The 15,099-nt window shown below is 49.6% G+C and overlaps 1 protein-coding gene across 1 annotated transcript; it reads right to left on the reverse strand.

Moving 5' to 3' along the window:
- Window positions 1-379: 379 nt before the first annotated feature.
- Window positions 380-1,605, reverse strand: ASCL1 (achaete-scute family bHLH transcription factor 1). Its single transcript, XM_059680906.1, has one exon. It carries the CDS (start codon window positions 1,074-1,076, stop codon window positions 402-404), a length of 675 nt encoding a protein of 224 aa, XP_059536889.1. The 5' UTR covers window positions 1,077-1,605; the 3' UTR covers window positions 380-401.
- Window positions 1,606-15,099: the final 13,494 nt, after the last annotated feature.

Raw genomic sequence — 15,099 nt, forward strand, 5'->3', positions numbered from 1 at the left:
GGAGACTAGCATGGGGGGGGCGCTAGGGGGAGTGAGGGGAGGGGCTGGGGCGGGTGGAGGTTTAGGGAGGGGAGGATCTGTCAGGTAGAGCGCCTCTTTGGACAGGCCCTAGTAGTACTCCTTTCTCCACCTCCCCATCTCACCCCTATCCAGTCCTTGGAGACCTGGGCAAAGCCACTCTCAGAGGCCAACAGTGAAACAAACCACCCAGGATTTCAAATCGACTGACTTGAACAAATCCTGGGACTCCATCTCCCCCACCCGCGTCTCCGTGGAGACAGTCCCCCTCCCTCAGATACTAAGACGGAGGGACAAGGGATGAAGATAAGTAACCTCCTCTCATCCAGGTCACTCCCCAATGCCACCTACCTGCTTCGCACCAGGGCCTGGCCGGGCCGAGCTCAGAACCAGTTGGTGAAGTCGAGCAGCTCTTGCTCCTCGGGGCTGAGGGGGTCGTAGGAGCCCTCGTCCGACGAGTAGGACGAGACTGGCGAGCCGGCCATGGAGTTCATGTCGTTGGAGTAGTTGGGGGAGATGGTGGGCGACAGGACGCCCGCCTGGAAGGCAGCGCTCACCGCGTCGTGCTCGTCCAGCAGCTGCTGCAGCGCGCGGATGTACTCGACGGCGGAGCGCAGGGTCTCCACCTTGCTCATCTTCTTGTTGGCCGCGCCGTTGGGGACGTGCTCCCGCAGGGTGGCGAAGCCCAGGTTGACCAGCTTGACCCGGTTGCGCTCGCGCTCGTTGCGCCGCGCCACGGCGGCCGGCTGCTGCTGCGGCAGGCTGTAGCCGAAGCCGCTGAAGTTGAGCCGGCGTTTGCAGCGCATCAGTTCGGGCGAGGACGAGCGCGGCCGCTTCACCGGCTTGGCCGCGGACTTGTGACCGCCCCCCGAGGGCTGGCCGTCGGCCGCCGGGCTCAGCTGCGGCGCGGGTGGCGGCTGGGGCTGCGCGCTCTGAGCCGCCGCCGCCGCTGCCGCCGCCGCCGCCGCCGCCGTGGCAAAGAAGCAGGCTGCGGGCGGCAGGAAGGGCTGCTGGGGCTGCTGGCCCGCGCCGCTCTCCATCTTGGCAGAGCTCTCCATGCGCTGCGGCTGCCAAGGAGGCGCGGGAGAGGAGCGAGCGGGGATGCGAGGTGCGGGGCGCGCGAGGGGGACGCAGGCAGGACCGGGATGCGCGAACGGTGAGGGAAAGGAGGGGAGAGAGGAAGAGGGAGCTCGCTCGGGGAAGTTTCACAAAATTACAAAATCCCCGGGAGGTTGGGGATGGGAGCAAAGAAGGTGCAAATGCTTTTCCTCCGCCCTCCACGGCTCCTGCTCCTCCTTCCCCTCCTCCCCTCGCGGGTTGGCTTCGGGAGCCTCGCGTGGCGCTCGCGTGTGAGGCTGCCGCTAGCGCCTTCTTGTTAAAAAAGAAAAAAAAAAGGCAGAAGAAGCAAAAGTCAGTGATGAGCGCGCTCTGCTGAGTCTCCCGTTCCTCTCCCCCTAGGGCTGCGCTCTCTTGCGCCGGGTCCCGGTCTCTCCAACCGTGGCTCAGGCTGTTTTTTTTATTATGTTGTTAACCTCCTTTCTGTCTGACTCCCTTCTTTCACTCGCCCGCCCTGGACGGCTCCCTGTCGGTGCGCCTTCCACGTTCCCTGGCCAGAAGTGAGAGTGCCGGGCGGCCGGAGTGCGGCCGCCTTTTCAATGGGACACCCAGCCCCACGCGCAGCCCTGGCCCCGCCTCGCCCCCCACTCCCCGCTGCTGCAGCGAGCGGCTGCCGCCCCCACTCCCCCCCTCCTCTTGCCTCCTCCTCCCACCCACTCCCTAAACTCCCCTACCTCCCCTTCCCCCGCCCCTTCCCTGCGCCCGCTCCAAGCAAACTCTCCATTCAGCCGGGTTTGTTGTTGCAGTGCGTGCGCCTGGCGCGTGCCGGACTCCCGGCTGAATAAACAGGCGGCGCGCTCGCGGCGGGCTGCAGCCGGGGGCGGCTCCAGAAAGGGGGGGGGGGGGGCGGCTGGCGTCGCAGGAGGGGCAAATAGCTCTGGGAGTTGGGGTGTAAGGGTTGACAGGTTTGGGGTGACATGCCCTGGGATTCTCCTGAGAACTTGGAGCAAAGCACGGGAGAAGGTTTAGGCAGAAAAAGCAGCACTGGTGGTGTGGAGGTTAGAGGGGAGTGGGACTCCATGTTTCCTGTTTTCTCCTCCTACCCACTGTCATTCTCTCTCTCTCTCTCTCTCTCTCTCTCTCTCTCTCTCTCTCTCTCTCTCTTTCGGGGGGCGTCTTTGCTGCAAATTTGCGATTAAAGTTCAGAAAGATGGACTGTTAAACTAAAAGTACTGCTAAGACTTCGGTTCTAGTCCCAATGCGTCCTCTCACCGGCTCTGTGGCCCTCGGAAGGTGCCATCCTCTCTGAGCCTCCGTTTTCTTGTCTGTAACAGCAGAGGTTGGGATCGATGGTCTCTAAGGTCCCATCCGGGGATGTGCTCCCCACAACTGAGCAAGTGTGGAGGGTGCCCAGGAGAAGGGAGGTGGTCAGAGCCCTTAGGTAGGTGTGTGCGTCAGGGAAGACCCCCAGGATGCACTCCAGCTGCCTGTAGCAGCCCGCCCCTCCCCCCCCCCAAATAATTTGCGATCCCATGGAGGGGAGGGAGGGCGCATAAAGAAGGGAGTTTTCTGAGATAGTCCGGGCTGGATCTGAGGAGGGGGGGGGGGGATGATGATGGAGCTTGAGGGGCTAGAGGAGCTTCCCTGGTTGTTCGGAGCTGCCGCAGGCACCTCGGCGGCCTTGGCGCGGCCTCCATCCCGCCCCAGGCGTGTGCCCGGCGGGACGGTGGCAGGCGTCTGGGAGCCGAGCCCGGCGGGGCCGCGTGCTGGCGCCGCGAGGGAGGGGGAGGCGCTTGCCGCCCTCGCTCAGCCGCTGGGACAGCGCCCGCCCAGGCGCCCTTCCTGGGCCCTGGCCCTGGCGCTCTCTGGCCCAAGCCTGGTCCAGCTTCGGGGCGCCTTGGGACGCGGCGCTGCGGGGAAAGCGGATGAGAGCCATGGGTGCCGTCTCCATACCGCTCAGGTGGAGGCAGGGGAAGGAGGCTGGGGCGCGTGTCCAGGCAGAAGGAAGCAGAGGACAGCCAGCCAGTGGATTAGAGGCCTGGGTGCAGGGATGATTTCGGTGAATTATCCGATCACTGACTTCTCCTGGGACTTCCCATTGTGGAGTTGGGGAGGGATCCGTGGGGGTGACTCGGGTTGCCACCCTTGGTACCTATGGCGGGGCTAAGAGTATTGTCAGAACAATGTGGTGGGGACCGGAAGTACAGACCCGTGGCTCCCAAGGTGAATCACCTCTCTTCTCTGCCCCAGTTTTCTCTTTTAAAATGGGGAGTTTGGGGAGTACAGCACGGAATCATGCCCACAGAGATGAGCTCTGTAAATCTCCCGACCCACACTGCCCCCTCTGGCACAGTAACTCAGGGCTTCAGACCCCACAGGACTTTGCTGAACCCCCCCCCCCCCCCTGTACACCTCTGGTCTCTCCTCTCGCCCACCCTCACCCACCACCCCAGGAAAGGAGCTGAGAATCTCCAAATTCACATTTCCGGGAAAGGTAGGAGGCGGTGCGGCCTAAAGCAGAACCACACCACCTGCTTTCCAAACAGGGTAGACTCACCACCTGACACCCAGCTCCCAGCTCTGGGTGCTGGACGCTAGGAGGCCTCTAGGAAAGGCCCTGTGTGTCCCACCCGCTCCTCTCTAGCAAAATTGTGTGTGGGGGGGTGGGGGGGTGGGGAGGGAGTGTCACCAACATGGAAGCATCTGAGTGCATTTTCTCTCATATTAGGCCTAACCCTGTGCTCTGAGCTCTCTTCCACTCCAGACTCTAGGCGGTCCACACTTAAAGGTCCATAGCTCTGGCTCTACCCCTATTTTGTGTTGTAACCTTGAACAAGTAAGTCCCTCTTCCTCTGCCGCCGGCCCTCAGCTTCCCGATCTGTATCTAGGAGCAAGGAAAGCCTTCAGGTAGCCAGCACGTGTTCTGTTTCCTTTTTGGGGTGCAGGCTTTGTGCCTGCACGGAGACCCCAATTACCTTGGATTTCAAGGCCAGAGCCTATTCCCATCATCACCACTGCCACTGCCACCACCTCCGCCTCCACCACCACCACCACCACCACCACCACCACCACCACCACCACACACACACACACACACACACACACACACACACCTTGAAACGCTTGCTCAAATAGAAGTGCCAACCAATGAAGCCACGCATTATAGCAGCCCTATGCATTGGCTTCCGCCCAGGAGAAAAGAGAGCAGGCGCTGGGATCCTTCTGGCCAAAGCCACTGAAACATTTGTCCCTATTCTCCCTGCTCCAGCTCTGAGCCAAAATTCCTCCCTCACTCTCCCAGCTCCCACATCCTAAGCTTACTTCCTTACATGTTTGCAAAGCTCTCCAAGAACCCAGGCATTCTCTTCCTCCGACTGGAGTGAATGAACATGTTCCCCAACAGCATCCCAGCCCAACACTGTCCTCTCCACCGTGTCCTCCAGCCCAAGGTAGAGCGGTCTAGAATCTCTTTGCAGGGGTTTGCGCCTCCACCTTGGGGGATTGTGCACTACCAAGGGGTGGAGGGTTTGCACTGAAATGGGCTTTCCCGTTGTTTTCACTGGTTTGGAGCAAAGGACTGAGGCAATTAGAATCCTGCCTCAGACCCTGTGACCTAGAGTATGACACCCCTCCCCCACACTCACACACCTGAGAGAATTGCCACAGACTGTCTTAGGCCCAGGGAACCCCACGTCTTGGGGGAAGAGGGAGATAAAGCAGGAGGGCTTGATTTGACATCCAGGCTCTGGTACTTAAACAGCGTGGTGACCTTTGTACTCTCCATCTCTGTTTCCTTATCTGCCATTCCCATAGTTATAGCACCTAATTCCAACTTTTGTGAAATTTCACGATGTATGTGGAGCACCCGAATTCACTCTAAATAGGAAGAGATGAATAAGAATAGTCTTTCTAGACACAAGGATGCTCTGTGGTTGCTCACAGAGCCCATCCTGGAAAGGGTTCATAGCGGGGAGGCCCACCTCTGGGCTTCCTGGAACCACACCCTGATAGTCAGTGCAGCCTTTGGAGATCCGATGCCCCCTGTCTCACTGTCCCCGCACCTGGGAGTGGGTCATTCCTGTCATTTTTGAGGAACGGTGGTGATGCTTGCAAGTCAAGGGGATGGGAGATAGCAGCCAAGTTTTTAACACAAACAGTGAAGATGAAATGCCGATGTGCTCTCTGGCTGGCACGTGGCAGGGGCTTTAGCAGAGCCACTGGTTCTGACCTCCCTTGCCACCAGTGGGCCTGACTCTGAGCAAGACCCCAGGATTTACTTAACCAGATCACTCGAGGCTCCATTTAGCTAGAGGTGGAGGGGAAAAATAACCCACAAAAGGAGTGTTGGATGCCTCCATCCCTGATGGAGTACTGGTGCTCACCTCTGCTCACCTGTCAGGAGGATTAAATCTGATATGGTTTGTGGATTCACTTTGCAAATCCCTCCATATATCTCAGGGGCTGTCATTCTTGTGATGGGGAGGCAGGACAGTAACCCCCTTCTGTATGCATTACCCAGAATATAGACATCCTAGAAAAATGAGAAGGGCTCTCTTTCTCTTGCAATACCATAAGGGCCTTAATTTCTGTACCTTCAGGCCCCTCTTCTATTTCTCTGGAGATGGGCCATGCCTTAGATTAAACCTTGTCCACATTCAACATCAGGGTCTATGTGGTCAGAGGGCTTTCCTAGTGATGTATAGGGATCCTTGCCCTGGGGACCTGAGACTCTGGTGTCCTGAGTCTCCTGCCACTTAATTTCCATTCACAAGTGAAGGTCCGGCCAGTGCCGCCTCTGCTCCCACACCATCCTCATGCTCCAGGATTGCGAACCTTCTCTCTGTGGAAAAGAGTTATGCCTCTTGTCTTTTCAAAAGTTCCCTCTGAGCTTTTGTTTTAAAGGAATCATTTGGTAAAATTATATTTATAGTGGATCCTGAATAAGAGGCAAGGAAAGTAGGAAGATGAACACAGGTCTGAGATTTTTTTGAATGGACACAGCGTTTTAGTGCAAGCCTCAATTTTGGTGAGCACCAAGCCCCAGAATCCACAGGTGCTTTGAGAGAAGTTAAGTATGCTGGGCATTCAGATATTTGGGTTCCAGGAGCTACAACACAGGGCCTCTGCCTGCAGTGTATGCTGCTCTAAGTCTGTGCTTGCCACTGTCCTACCCAGGGAAATGAAAAGTACATTACCACACAATCTACCGTCTCCACATGCCCTTCCCAAAGTAACTTCAGAAACGCTGCTGCCCAGCCTGAGTTGAGTCTGCCTAGCCTGGGATGGCCTGCTCAAGGGCCAGAATGGCACAATCGACAGATCTGGCTCAGCATCCAGGCCTGCACCTGCATTAAGGAATCCAGGCTTCTAACAAATCTATTCACTTTTTCAATACGTCTAAAAAAAAAAAAAAGGCTGCAAAACAAAACAAAACGAAGCACAAACTATTATTTTACTGTGGCTTTTGGTTAGGGAGGGGAGGTTGGGGTAGAGGGAGGGGGTAATTTGCAGCCACCCTCACAAGTCCTTTTGAAGTTCTCCAAATAAGGAGAAGTAACTGGAAGTCTTTATTTTTTTTCTAAAGCCCCATTTACATTATGATTAAATACCTTCCTCAGATAAGCATAAAGAAAGTCGTTAATCTATATAGCTCTCCAAAGAATCAATACATTCTAAACTTTTGTAGGATTTGTTACACCCTATTTTGTTACAGTAGGCCAGCTCCTCTCTGTCTAGGCACATGGCTCTCTTTCCCTCCCTCCTCCAAGAATGAAAATAAAGTAAAGGTCTTTCACGGTAAACAAAACCAGCTGATTCTTCACAGAGAACCCATGAATAGCTGGAGGAGAAGAAAAAAAAAACTTACAATAAATGGTGCATTTTTTTCTCTGCTGGGTATAGTATTCAAGGATCAGGGCAGTATTCAAACAGAGGTCCATTTTTTTTTCCTCACAAGAGAGTTTAGAAAAGAAGCGTGGGGTCCATTCAGCGCTTTCTCCCCTTCACAATCGCAGGGTTCTATGAAACCTATCTTCCATGCCTTGTCGGAGTGTTTCTGGGGACCAATTAGTGCTTTGTGGCACGGCTTCTTTGCCGAATCTTTGAGCAGCAAGAAAAAGCGCTCTCGAGTTTCCCCTTATTTTGACCATTTCAGTCATTACTCAGTGTAATAATTAATATGACAACTGGACGCTCGAGTTTGTATAGAAACACCTCAGCTACAGGAGCGGGCGTGCAGTGGGTGGTAACGAGCCGCACATCAGTCAGAGAAGCCACACACACAAAAAAGGGACTGAATGGCCGGGCAGAAAGAGAAGGAATAAAGATAAAATAGTTGGCACAACGCAGAGGAACATAAAACAGACTCGAATGAAGAGAGGGAGCGGGGGAGGGGGACAATTAGAAGGGGAGGGGAAAAACACACAACAGAGGTTAACTTATTTTGAAACTGTTTTCTGAATAGAACCCTGGGCGTGAGTGGCCGGCTTTCAGCCCAGCGCGGTGCCCCCCCCTAAACCCCAACTTTCTGAACTGTCTTGGAACGTGCCCTGGGGCGAGGGGGAGAGGGAGGGAAGGCAACCTTTAGGTTCTTCCCAGGGTCCTTCTGATGGTGCACGCAGCCTACCACCCAGCCCGTGTTTTTTTACATTTTTGCAAAAATCGATATTCCCGTTTGCTTCAACTTCGGAGTTGGCCATAGAGAAGATCGACACAGATGCAGGCGACAGAGATGAGTGCTGCTCCAACTCCCTGGGAGTGAATTTTGGGGCGAGGGCAGTTCTGATGCACCCCAACAACTCGGCAGCAGTGCCTGGAGGAACAGCGTTTGCGGGGCTCCAGGCGAAAGGGTCTCTCCCTGGCAGCACGCAGCCATTCTGGGCGCTGCGCCCCAGCCCCCGCGCGGTGCCCACGCCAGCCAGTCCCCCCCCCCCCATCCTCCGCAAGTGCGCCCCGGGGTGGCGACGGGCTCCGTGGCGGCATAATAAATAATTAGAAGGTTTAAGCGCCTTAGCCACAGCTCATGCTAATGAGCCAGAGGAGGGCTCACGCTAACGCGAGGTGACAGTTTGCATATAGGAGGGAAGGAAAAAAAAGTCCTGCTCTTTTCCCCCAACTTGATAGCTCCTTCTCAAATTCGTTTGTCCCCAGTTCCCTTCCCCATTCCTCCGGGTTTCCCTCTCTTCATGTCCCTCCACCTCCACCACACACACCACACACACACTCCACACCTGTTTGACCCTTTCTCAGTCTAGCGGCTAGACTAGACTCTAGCTAGCCCCTTGCCCCACCGCGTTGTGACGTCACAAAGTCCCCCGGTGCCTGCGAGTGACTGCGGGGAAGTTCACTCCCAGCGCGTCCTGGCCGGTCTCAGCGCCCAGCGGTCCGTGTGCGTTTCTGGGCACAGCGTGGGACGCACCCAGGCTCCCATTCTCCACAGATAACTGTGAAACTCAGGGTCCGGGGCCTCTGAGCTACCCTTTTGCGCCCTGGGGTGCCCTCGGTGCTCAACCAGGCAAGGGGAGCTCCCCACGGGGGCGGTGGACGCAGGCGCCGGAGCCCTGAGCTCCCAGACGCTCCCGCCGCCGCCCGAAAGCAGGGTTAGTTTGCCCAAGTGACTGAGGTCAGTCGTGTGTCCCCATTGTGTGGCCACGTGTCTTGTGTCCATCATCGCCTCCCCGAAGTCTGAGCTCAGCCCGACTCCTGGCGGCTCAGCGCGGGAATGCTCTGGCCTAGAAATGAGCCGGGGCTGCGAGCGAGCTCTCCACCTCCTGGCAGAGCTGGACCGGCCCACAGGCCAAGGGGAAAGTTTGCTGGAACCAAGTTAGGAAGAAGCAGCCTGCCATAGCGTGGTGTGGACCTGCCTGGGAAACTGTGGCCCCAGGGGATCACATTAACACATGAACTCTTCTTCCCATCCCACCTTTCTTCCCTAAGCACCACTGTCAGCCCCCCCCCCCCCTTTTTTTGAGGAGCAGGGGGACAAAGAAGGTGAGAAGGTGATTGCTAACACATGGAATCTTAAAGAAACAGCAACAAAACCAAAATTAAATGAGTTAATATTTATAAAATGCCTAGCACAGCACCTGACACACAGGAAACACTGTGTATGGGTTTTTCAAGAAACACAAGCATACTGAATACATGAAAGGAGGTATGTGCTGTCCATCTAAGACAGTGATTTCCAACCGGCGTGCTGGTTGAAAGAATTTTTAAAATATGCAATACCTGATCATTTACTCAGGGGCACTAACTTCTTTTCCCTTAGATTGTCAATAGCCTTCCAGTGTGAATGAATAAAAAAAAAAAGTATGCTTATTTGTTATCAGATTGACAATATATATTTTGGGTGTGCCGCAGAATTTGAGTAATTAGTTTATGTGTATCATGAGATGAGAAATGTTGCAAATCGCTGATCTAAGCTCTTAGAAAATACCCCTTAGATGTAAAATGATCAAGGTTGATATGCTCATGGATTCACCAGAAACAATTGAACATAATCTGAGATGAACAAGACAGTCATTGCCTTTGATAAGCTTACAGTTTAGTGGGCAGAAAGGAAGCGTAGAAGAAAAGAAGGTCCATTAGCACACAGTGGGGGCAAGATGGAGAGCTCTCCTTCCTCATGCTCCCTCAGTCCTTGGGCTTTCACCCTCCACCACCCACCAGGTTACCCTCAAATAAATAATCTATGTTAAAACAGGTGGAGCTGTTATGCAAACACATCCTAAAATCATCCAGCCCCTCTTCCCCAACCAGATGGTCATCCCTAAGCTTCTCTTTGATCTCTCTCTCTCTCTCTCTCTCTCTCTCTCTCTCTCTCTCTCTCTCTTTCACACACACACACACACACACACACACACACACACACACACACACACACTTTTAACACCTGTTAGTAGTAAGTGCAGTGAAATGCAGGCCATTGGAAGTTAAGACAGACTCCATGTTCTAGGACTTTCTAGCCAAGTGTCTCCAGGCAAATTGCTCACTCTCACCCATGGTCTCTGTCTACAAAATGAGGGACTGGTTAAGATACCTCCTCTCCAGCTCTGACTATATAGACAATACAGGGACAACCATAAGCCCCTCTAGTGGCAAAGGCTCCCCAGTTTGTGCAAATATTTTCTATTATCCGCCCTTCCCAAGGGGTAAATACGACTTGTACAGCTTCATGAGGTAGCAGGGGGTAGACCCATTCTCGATAGCGCTAGGATTTTGGCTTCTGATGGCCAGAAGGTGGCGCCAGGGATCAGTATGGCTTTGGCCTCAGGCGACCAGGGTAAGAGGTGGGCCACTGGCTCATTGCAATTCACGCGCAAAGGGAAGAAACTCCCTACGCTCGCTAACGACTTTGCTTGGTCAATAGGATTACTCACTATTTGCCCAAACAATTTTTAATATGAGATTTGGGTGTCGAAAATGCTCCTTTGCGGGTTGTGTGAGCCTCTCGCCACCTACCGGTCATTCCTAGAACTGCAGCTGGAGTTATGTGAAAATCTACCACCACAAATTAGCTCATTCTACTAATTCTACTCCACCCAGTTCAGTTCAACTGTAGAGCACCGTGCTACATATGCATCACTTCCCCAAAAATACCCACATTAGAAATATATGATGTTCTATCTGAAGCTTCATCCCAGACCCAGCAAATCAGAATCTGGCATCTGCCTTAGCTAGCGAATAGTCCTTTTGTACACTGAAGACGAACAACTAGTACTCTAGAGATATTTTGGGTAATAGGATACAGTCTCTATTATTCAGACCTGTGAAGAACAAATCTCTTTTGATACAGAAGTTACACTAGTCCTATAGATATACTTTCTTTGGGAAAAGGGATGTCCTGGTGACACGCTGATGTTCCACTGGTGTGGCAAGTGCAACATGTTTGAAACTGAGCTCATTATTCTGACTCCCTCAAATCTTTACCTTCTTTGTGTTCTGTGATTCAAGGCTTAGCATCACCCACCCACACTCTCAAAGCAAAATTCTGGGAGTTATCATACACTCTCCCTGTCTCTCATACCTCTCCACAATGACCAAGTCTTAAATATATACATATTACACTATTTATATACATACATACGTATGTATGTATGTATGTGTATATGAATGTATGCAAATCATATCCCTCCTGTCTATCGCTCATGTCATTGCCCTATTTCAATAGTCTCCCAACTGGTCTTCCTGCTTCCAATTTCAGCTACCTCAAATATCTTTTCCTCACTGCCGCCAGAATGATCTAACACTAGATGACATGGTCAATATAAGATGCATCAGAGTGTAAAGAAATGGAGCTTTATATCACAGCCCAGGCAAAGCGACCTTTTCAAAGTATAACATACCCTATTGCTCCTCTCCTCAAAACCTTTCAATGGCCTCCCATTTTATCAGGCTAAGAATCCACTGCTCTTGAAGCTCCGTAGTCGTAGGAATTCTGCTTTGCCTCATTTTGCATTCCCAGGACACAGTATGGCATCTGGAACAAGGCAGGTGCTCAATAAACTTGTTGATTGAGTGAATAGACTTGGTGGAACTAAAGCTCTCAAAAAAACATATGTTTTTATTGATTTCAGAGAGAGGAAGGGAGAGGAAGAGAGAGGAATAGAAACATCAATGATGAGAGAGAATGATAGATCGGTCCCCCCGCCATGTCCCCCACTGGGGATCTAGCTCATAACCCAGACACATGCCCTGACAGGGAATCAAACCTTAATCCCCCCAGCCCATGGGTCAATGCTCAACCACTGAGCCCACCAATCTAAGGCCGAGGAATAGCCTATTTATGTCTAATAGAAATCCAGTATGGCTTTGGGCAAATTCTCTAGGTAAGTTTTTTCCCCCCAACTTTCCTTCTTTACATACATTTAAATAGAAAAGTAAAAGTTGACCAAAAATAAATCTATCTTCTAATCCCACTATCTAGAGAAATTGCCTTTCTTGTTCTTTCTTATTGTTGTATGCTTCTTGACATATCTTCCCAAATGGGAAGTACAAGATTTTGCATGTTACTTTTATCAATAACTAGTTTAATTGTGTGCATTTAAGTTATAATTTTTTTATGATTGAAAACTAATTTTTATGTCTGCATCCATTATGTGATTGAACTCTAATTTATTTAATTATTCCTCTATTACTGAAGATTTCACTTTTGTGTAAACATTTTTGAGTAATGCCTCCCTGAACAGTTTTGTGCATGTTTTTCTACATATGTGATTAAGGTAATATGAATTGAGTACTTACTATGTATCAGACACAAAGCTTAGCCCTGGAATTTAGAAAGACTAAGATTTAGTCTCTGGTTTGAGACAGGAAGACTGTCTGAAACAACTGCTCTGCTTTTATTTTATCAATATTAGTATTAGCGTTGACTTCTTAGAGGTTTAAATTTGCAACACATCCTACCTTTTACCGGTATATACATATTTTTGTCGTGTTTTAGATGTGCTATAAGGCATTCAAAGTCTTTCAGGATATGATATATAGTATGAATGAGTGAGTGAATGAAAAAATAAATAAAAGCTAAAGAGAAAAATTAGGGCAGGACATTTGACATAAGGGCTGCCCTCAACAAATATTTGTTGAATGAATGGGTATATGAATGACAATGTTCAGTACCTCACTCTGATATTGTCAAGAAGAGATGATAATGTAATAGCTCCAGAGTCTTGAGATTTTACATATGTATATATTTTATTTAATAAACCTGTGATCAAATGTACTTCATTTACCAACTGATTTTATTATGACCCAAAGATAGGTCTAAGTTCTGCTAAGCATTCCTGGAATAGCCTGCTATAAATGTTTTTTGATACAAACCATGACTTCATAGATTAATTGAATTTAGTTTGTGTGGGCATTGGTTGGTAGTGATCTTCAGATTTCTGGATTGTCTGTGTGGGGAAGTTAGACTTAAAAGAAACACAACAGAAACCAGGCTTTGAAGAAGCTCACAGACAGCTGACTTTGCAGGTGGGAATTTCCCAAGTTTTTGCAATGAGACATGCATTGTTCTCTAAATTCTGATAAGAAATGGGTAGTTCTTGGACATGTAATCCCATCTGAAGCACCATTACGATGTTTTTTATATTCTTAGAACTATATTTGGCTGTGAGTGACAGAAATTTCAAAATCATAGGGATTTAAGCAAAATTTTCTCCTAAATTTAAGTCTAAGTAGCCCAAGGCTGCTGGAGTGATGTTCCATGGTGTCAAGAACCAGGCTCCTTCTCTCTTGATTGTTTTTGTTCTGAAAAGCATGTTCCTAAATTTACCTCATAATCCAACATGGCTGCTCCAGCTCCAGTCAGCATTTCTGTATTCTGTTCTGTAAGAAGGAGAAAGTAGAAGGACAAGGGCATGCTTCCTTTAAAGATACTTCTTTGATGTTGCACAGAGTACTTCTCCTTGCATTTCTTTGGTCAAATAGTAGACCTGTAGCTATACCTAGCTGCAAGGATGGCTGGGAAATATAGTTTTATTCTGGGAAGTCTTGGGGCTGGGCAGCTAGCATCCACAACTTTTATTTCCATGAGAAGGAAGGAAAGAAAACAGGGTGATGAGCCATATATGCCACATCTATTTCTTCTTTACCAAGTGGATTAAGCAGTTCCTAACATCAATGTAACAATTAGGCTGACTTGCCACACTTCCATGAAATTGTCCAGTAAGGAAAAACCAAGCTGAAATGGATTTAGATCATTTATTGCTAAGAGCACAACAGGCAAAGTGAGTTTTATGTTTACCTTGGGTCCCCTTGACCACCAAATCCCATTGTTGTTAATGCCAGCTCACTTTGCAGGGTGGGAAAGAGTAAATCCAGGTAGGTGCTGATGCATTGGCTCTGTGCCCCAGCTGAGGAACACTGGGTTAGGAAACACTGATCTTATATAGGGGCTTATCACAACTCCCTCTTCCCCCTCTCCAAAAGACAGACAGTATCTTTGTACAGGAATGTAAGCAAATTTTGTCTTGGGAGAGAAAGAGGACCTTATTATCATGGAGTATCTTCAGGGATGGAGAAATTCTCTATCATATTGGTCAGGAAAGAAATCTGGTCCTTGACCAAGGTTGTTTACTGTACAAACCCCTGCCCCCCAATCCTTGGAAAGGTTATCCAAGAAATGCAGACACACCAAGGGAATTACCTCCCAGTGTTTCCCATTTCTAAATTCTGCATAAATGCATGGATCTAGTTAAATATTTAAGGGAATATCTCAAAATTTTTGAAACCCATAGGTTTAGTTACTACTCTAATAATATGTTAAATTCTAACACAGGTTTATAAGGGGACAAGGTGAGGATGTATATCTCAGCACTGTTTGGGGTTGCTAAAAAAGTTAGAGACAGCCTAAGTGTCTATCACTGGAGAATTGACATGTCAAATGTGATGGATATACACTATGGAATACGCCATACAAGTAAAAAAAAAAAAAAAAGCAAAAAGTAGATGTACAGCTAGCAGCTTGGCAAGATCCTAAGAACACGATTGAAAGAAAATATGAAATCTGTAGTAAATCTATATACTATAATTAACCTATACTACAAAATCACTCATAACCATGAAAAATACATGCATGCACCAAAATATCCTTGCATTTTGAAAACCCAAGGCTAAATAGTAAGCATATTAGAGATATTGCCTCAGATGAAGGGAATAAAAGTGGGAAGTGAAGATAAAAAGAAAATAAATAAAACAAAAGAGGGGCCTTGGATATTTATGTGCCATGAACTCATAGGTTATGATTAACTCAACCCTTTACATAAGAGGTTAAATAAAAAGGTAATCAGCAGTGGTTGGGAAATCTTCAACTTCCAAATCAGTGAAGGTCAGCTTCAAGTTTACCAGGTTCACAACTGTACATCTTGCGACATCTTCGTGGCCTTTGACACTCTCTCAGTGCATTATGGGCTGAATTCTTGGATGTTCCTTCTAGACTTACACTGTTCTCACAATTTTCTTAGGACCCAGCGACCCCCTTGTCAGTAACAGCAACACACAGTATTCCATTCACATTAAATAAAAAGA

Source organism: Myotis daubentonii, chromosome 2, assembly GCF_963259705.1.
Source record: "Myotis daubentonii chromosome 2, mMyoDau2.1, whole genome shotgun sequence".
NCBI classification, from domain to species: domain Eukaryota; kingdom Metazoa; phylum Chordata; class Mammalia; order Chiroptera; family Vespertilionidae; genus Myotis; species Myotis daubentonii.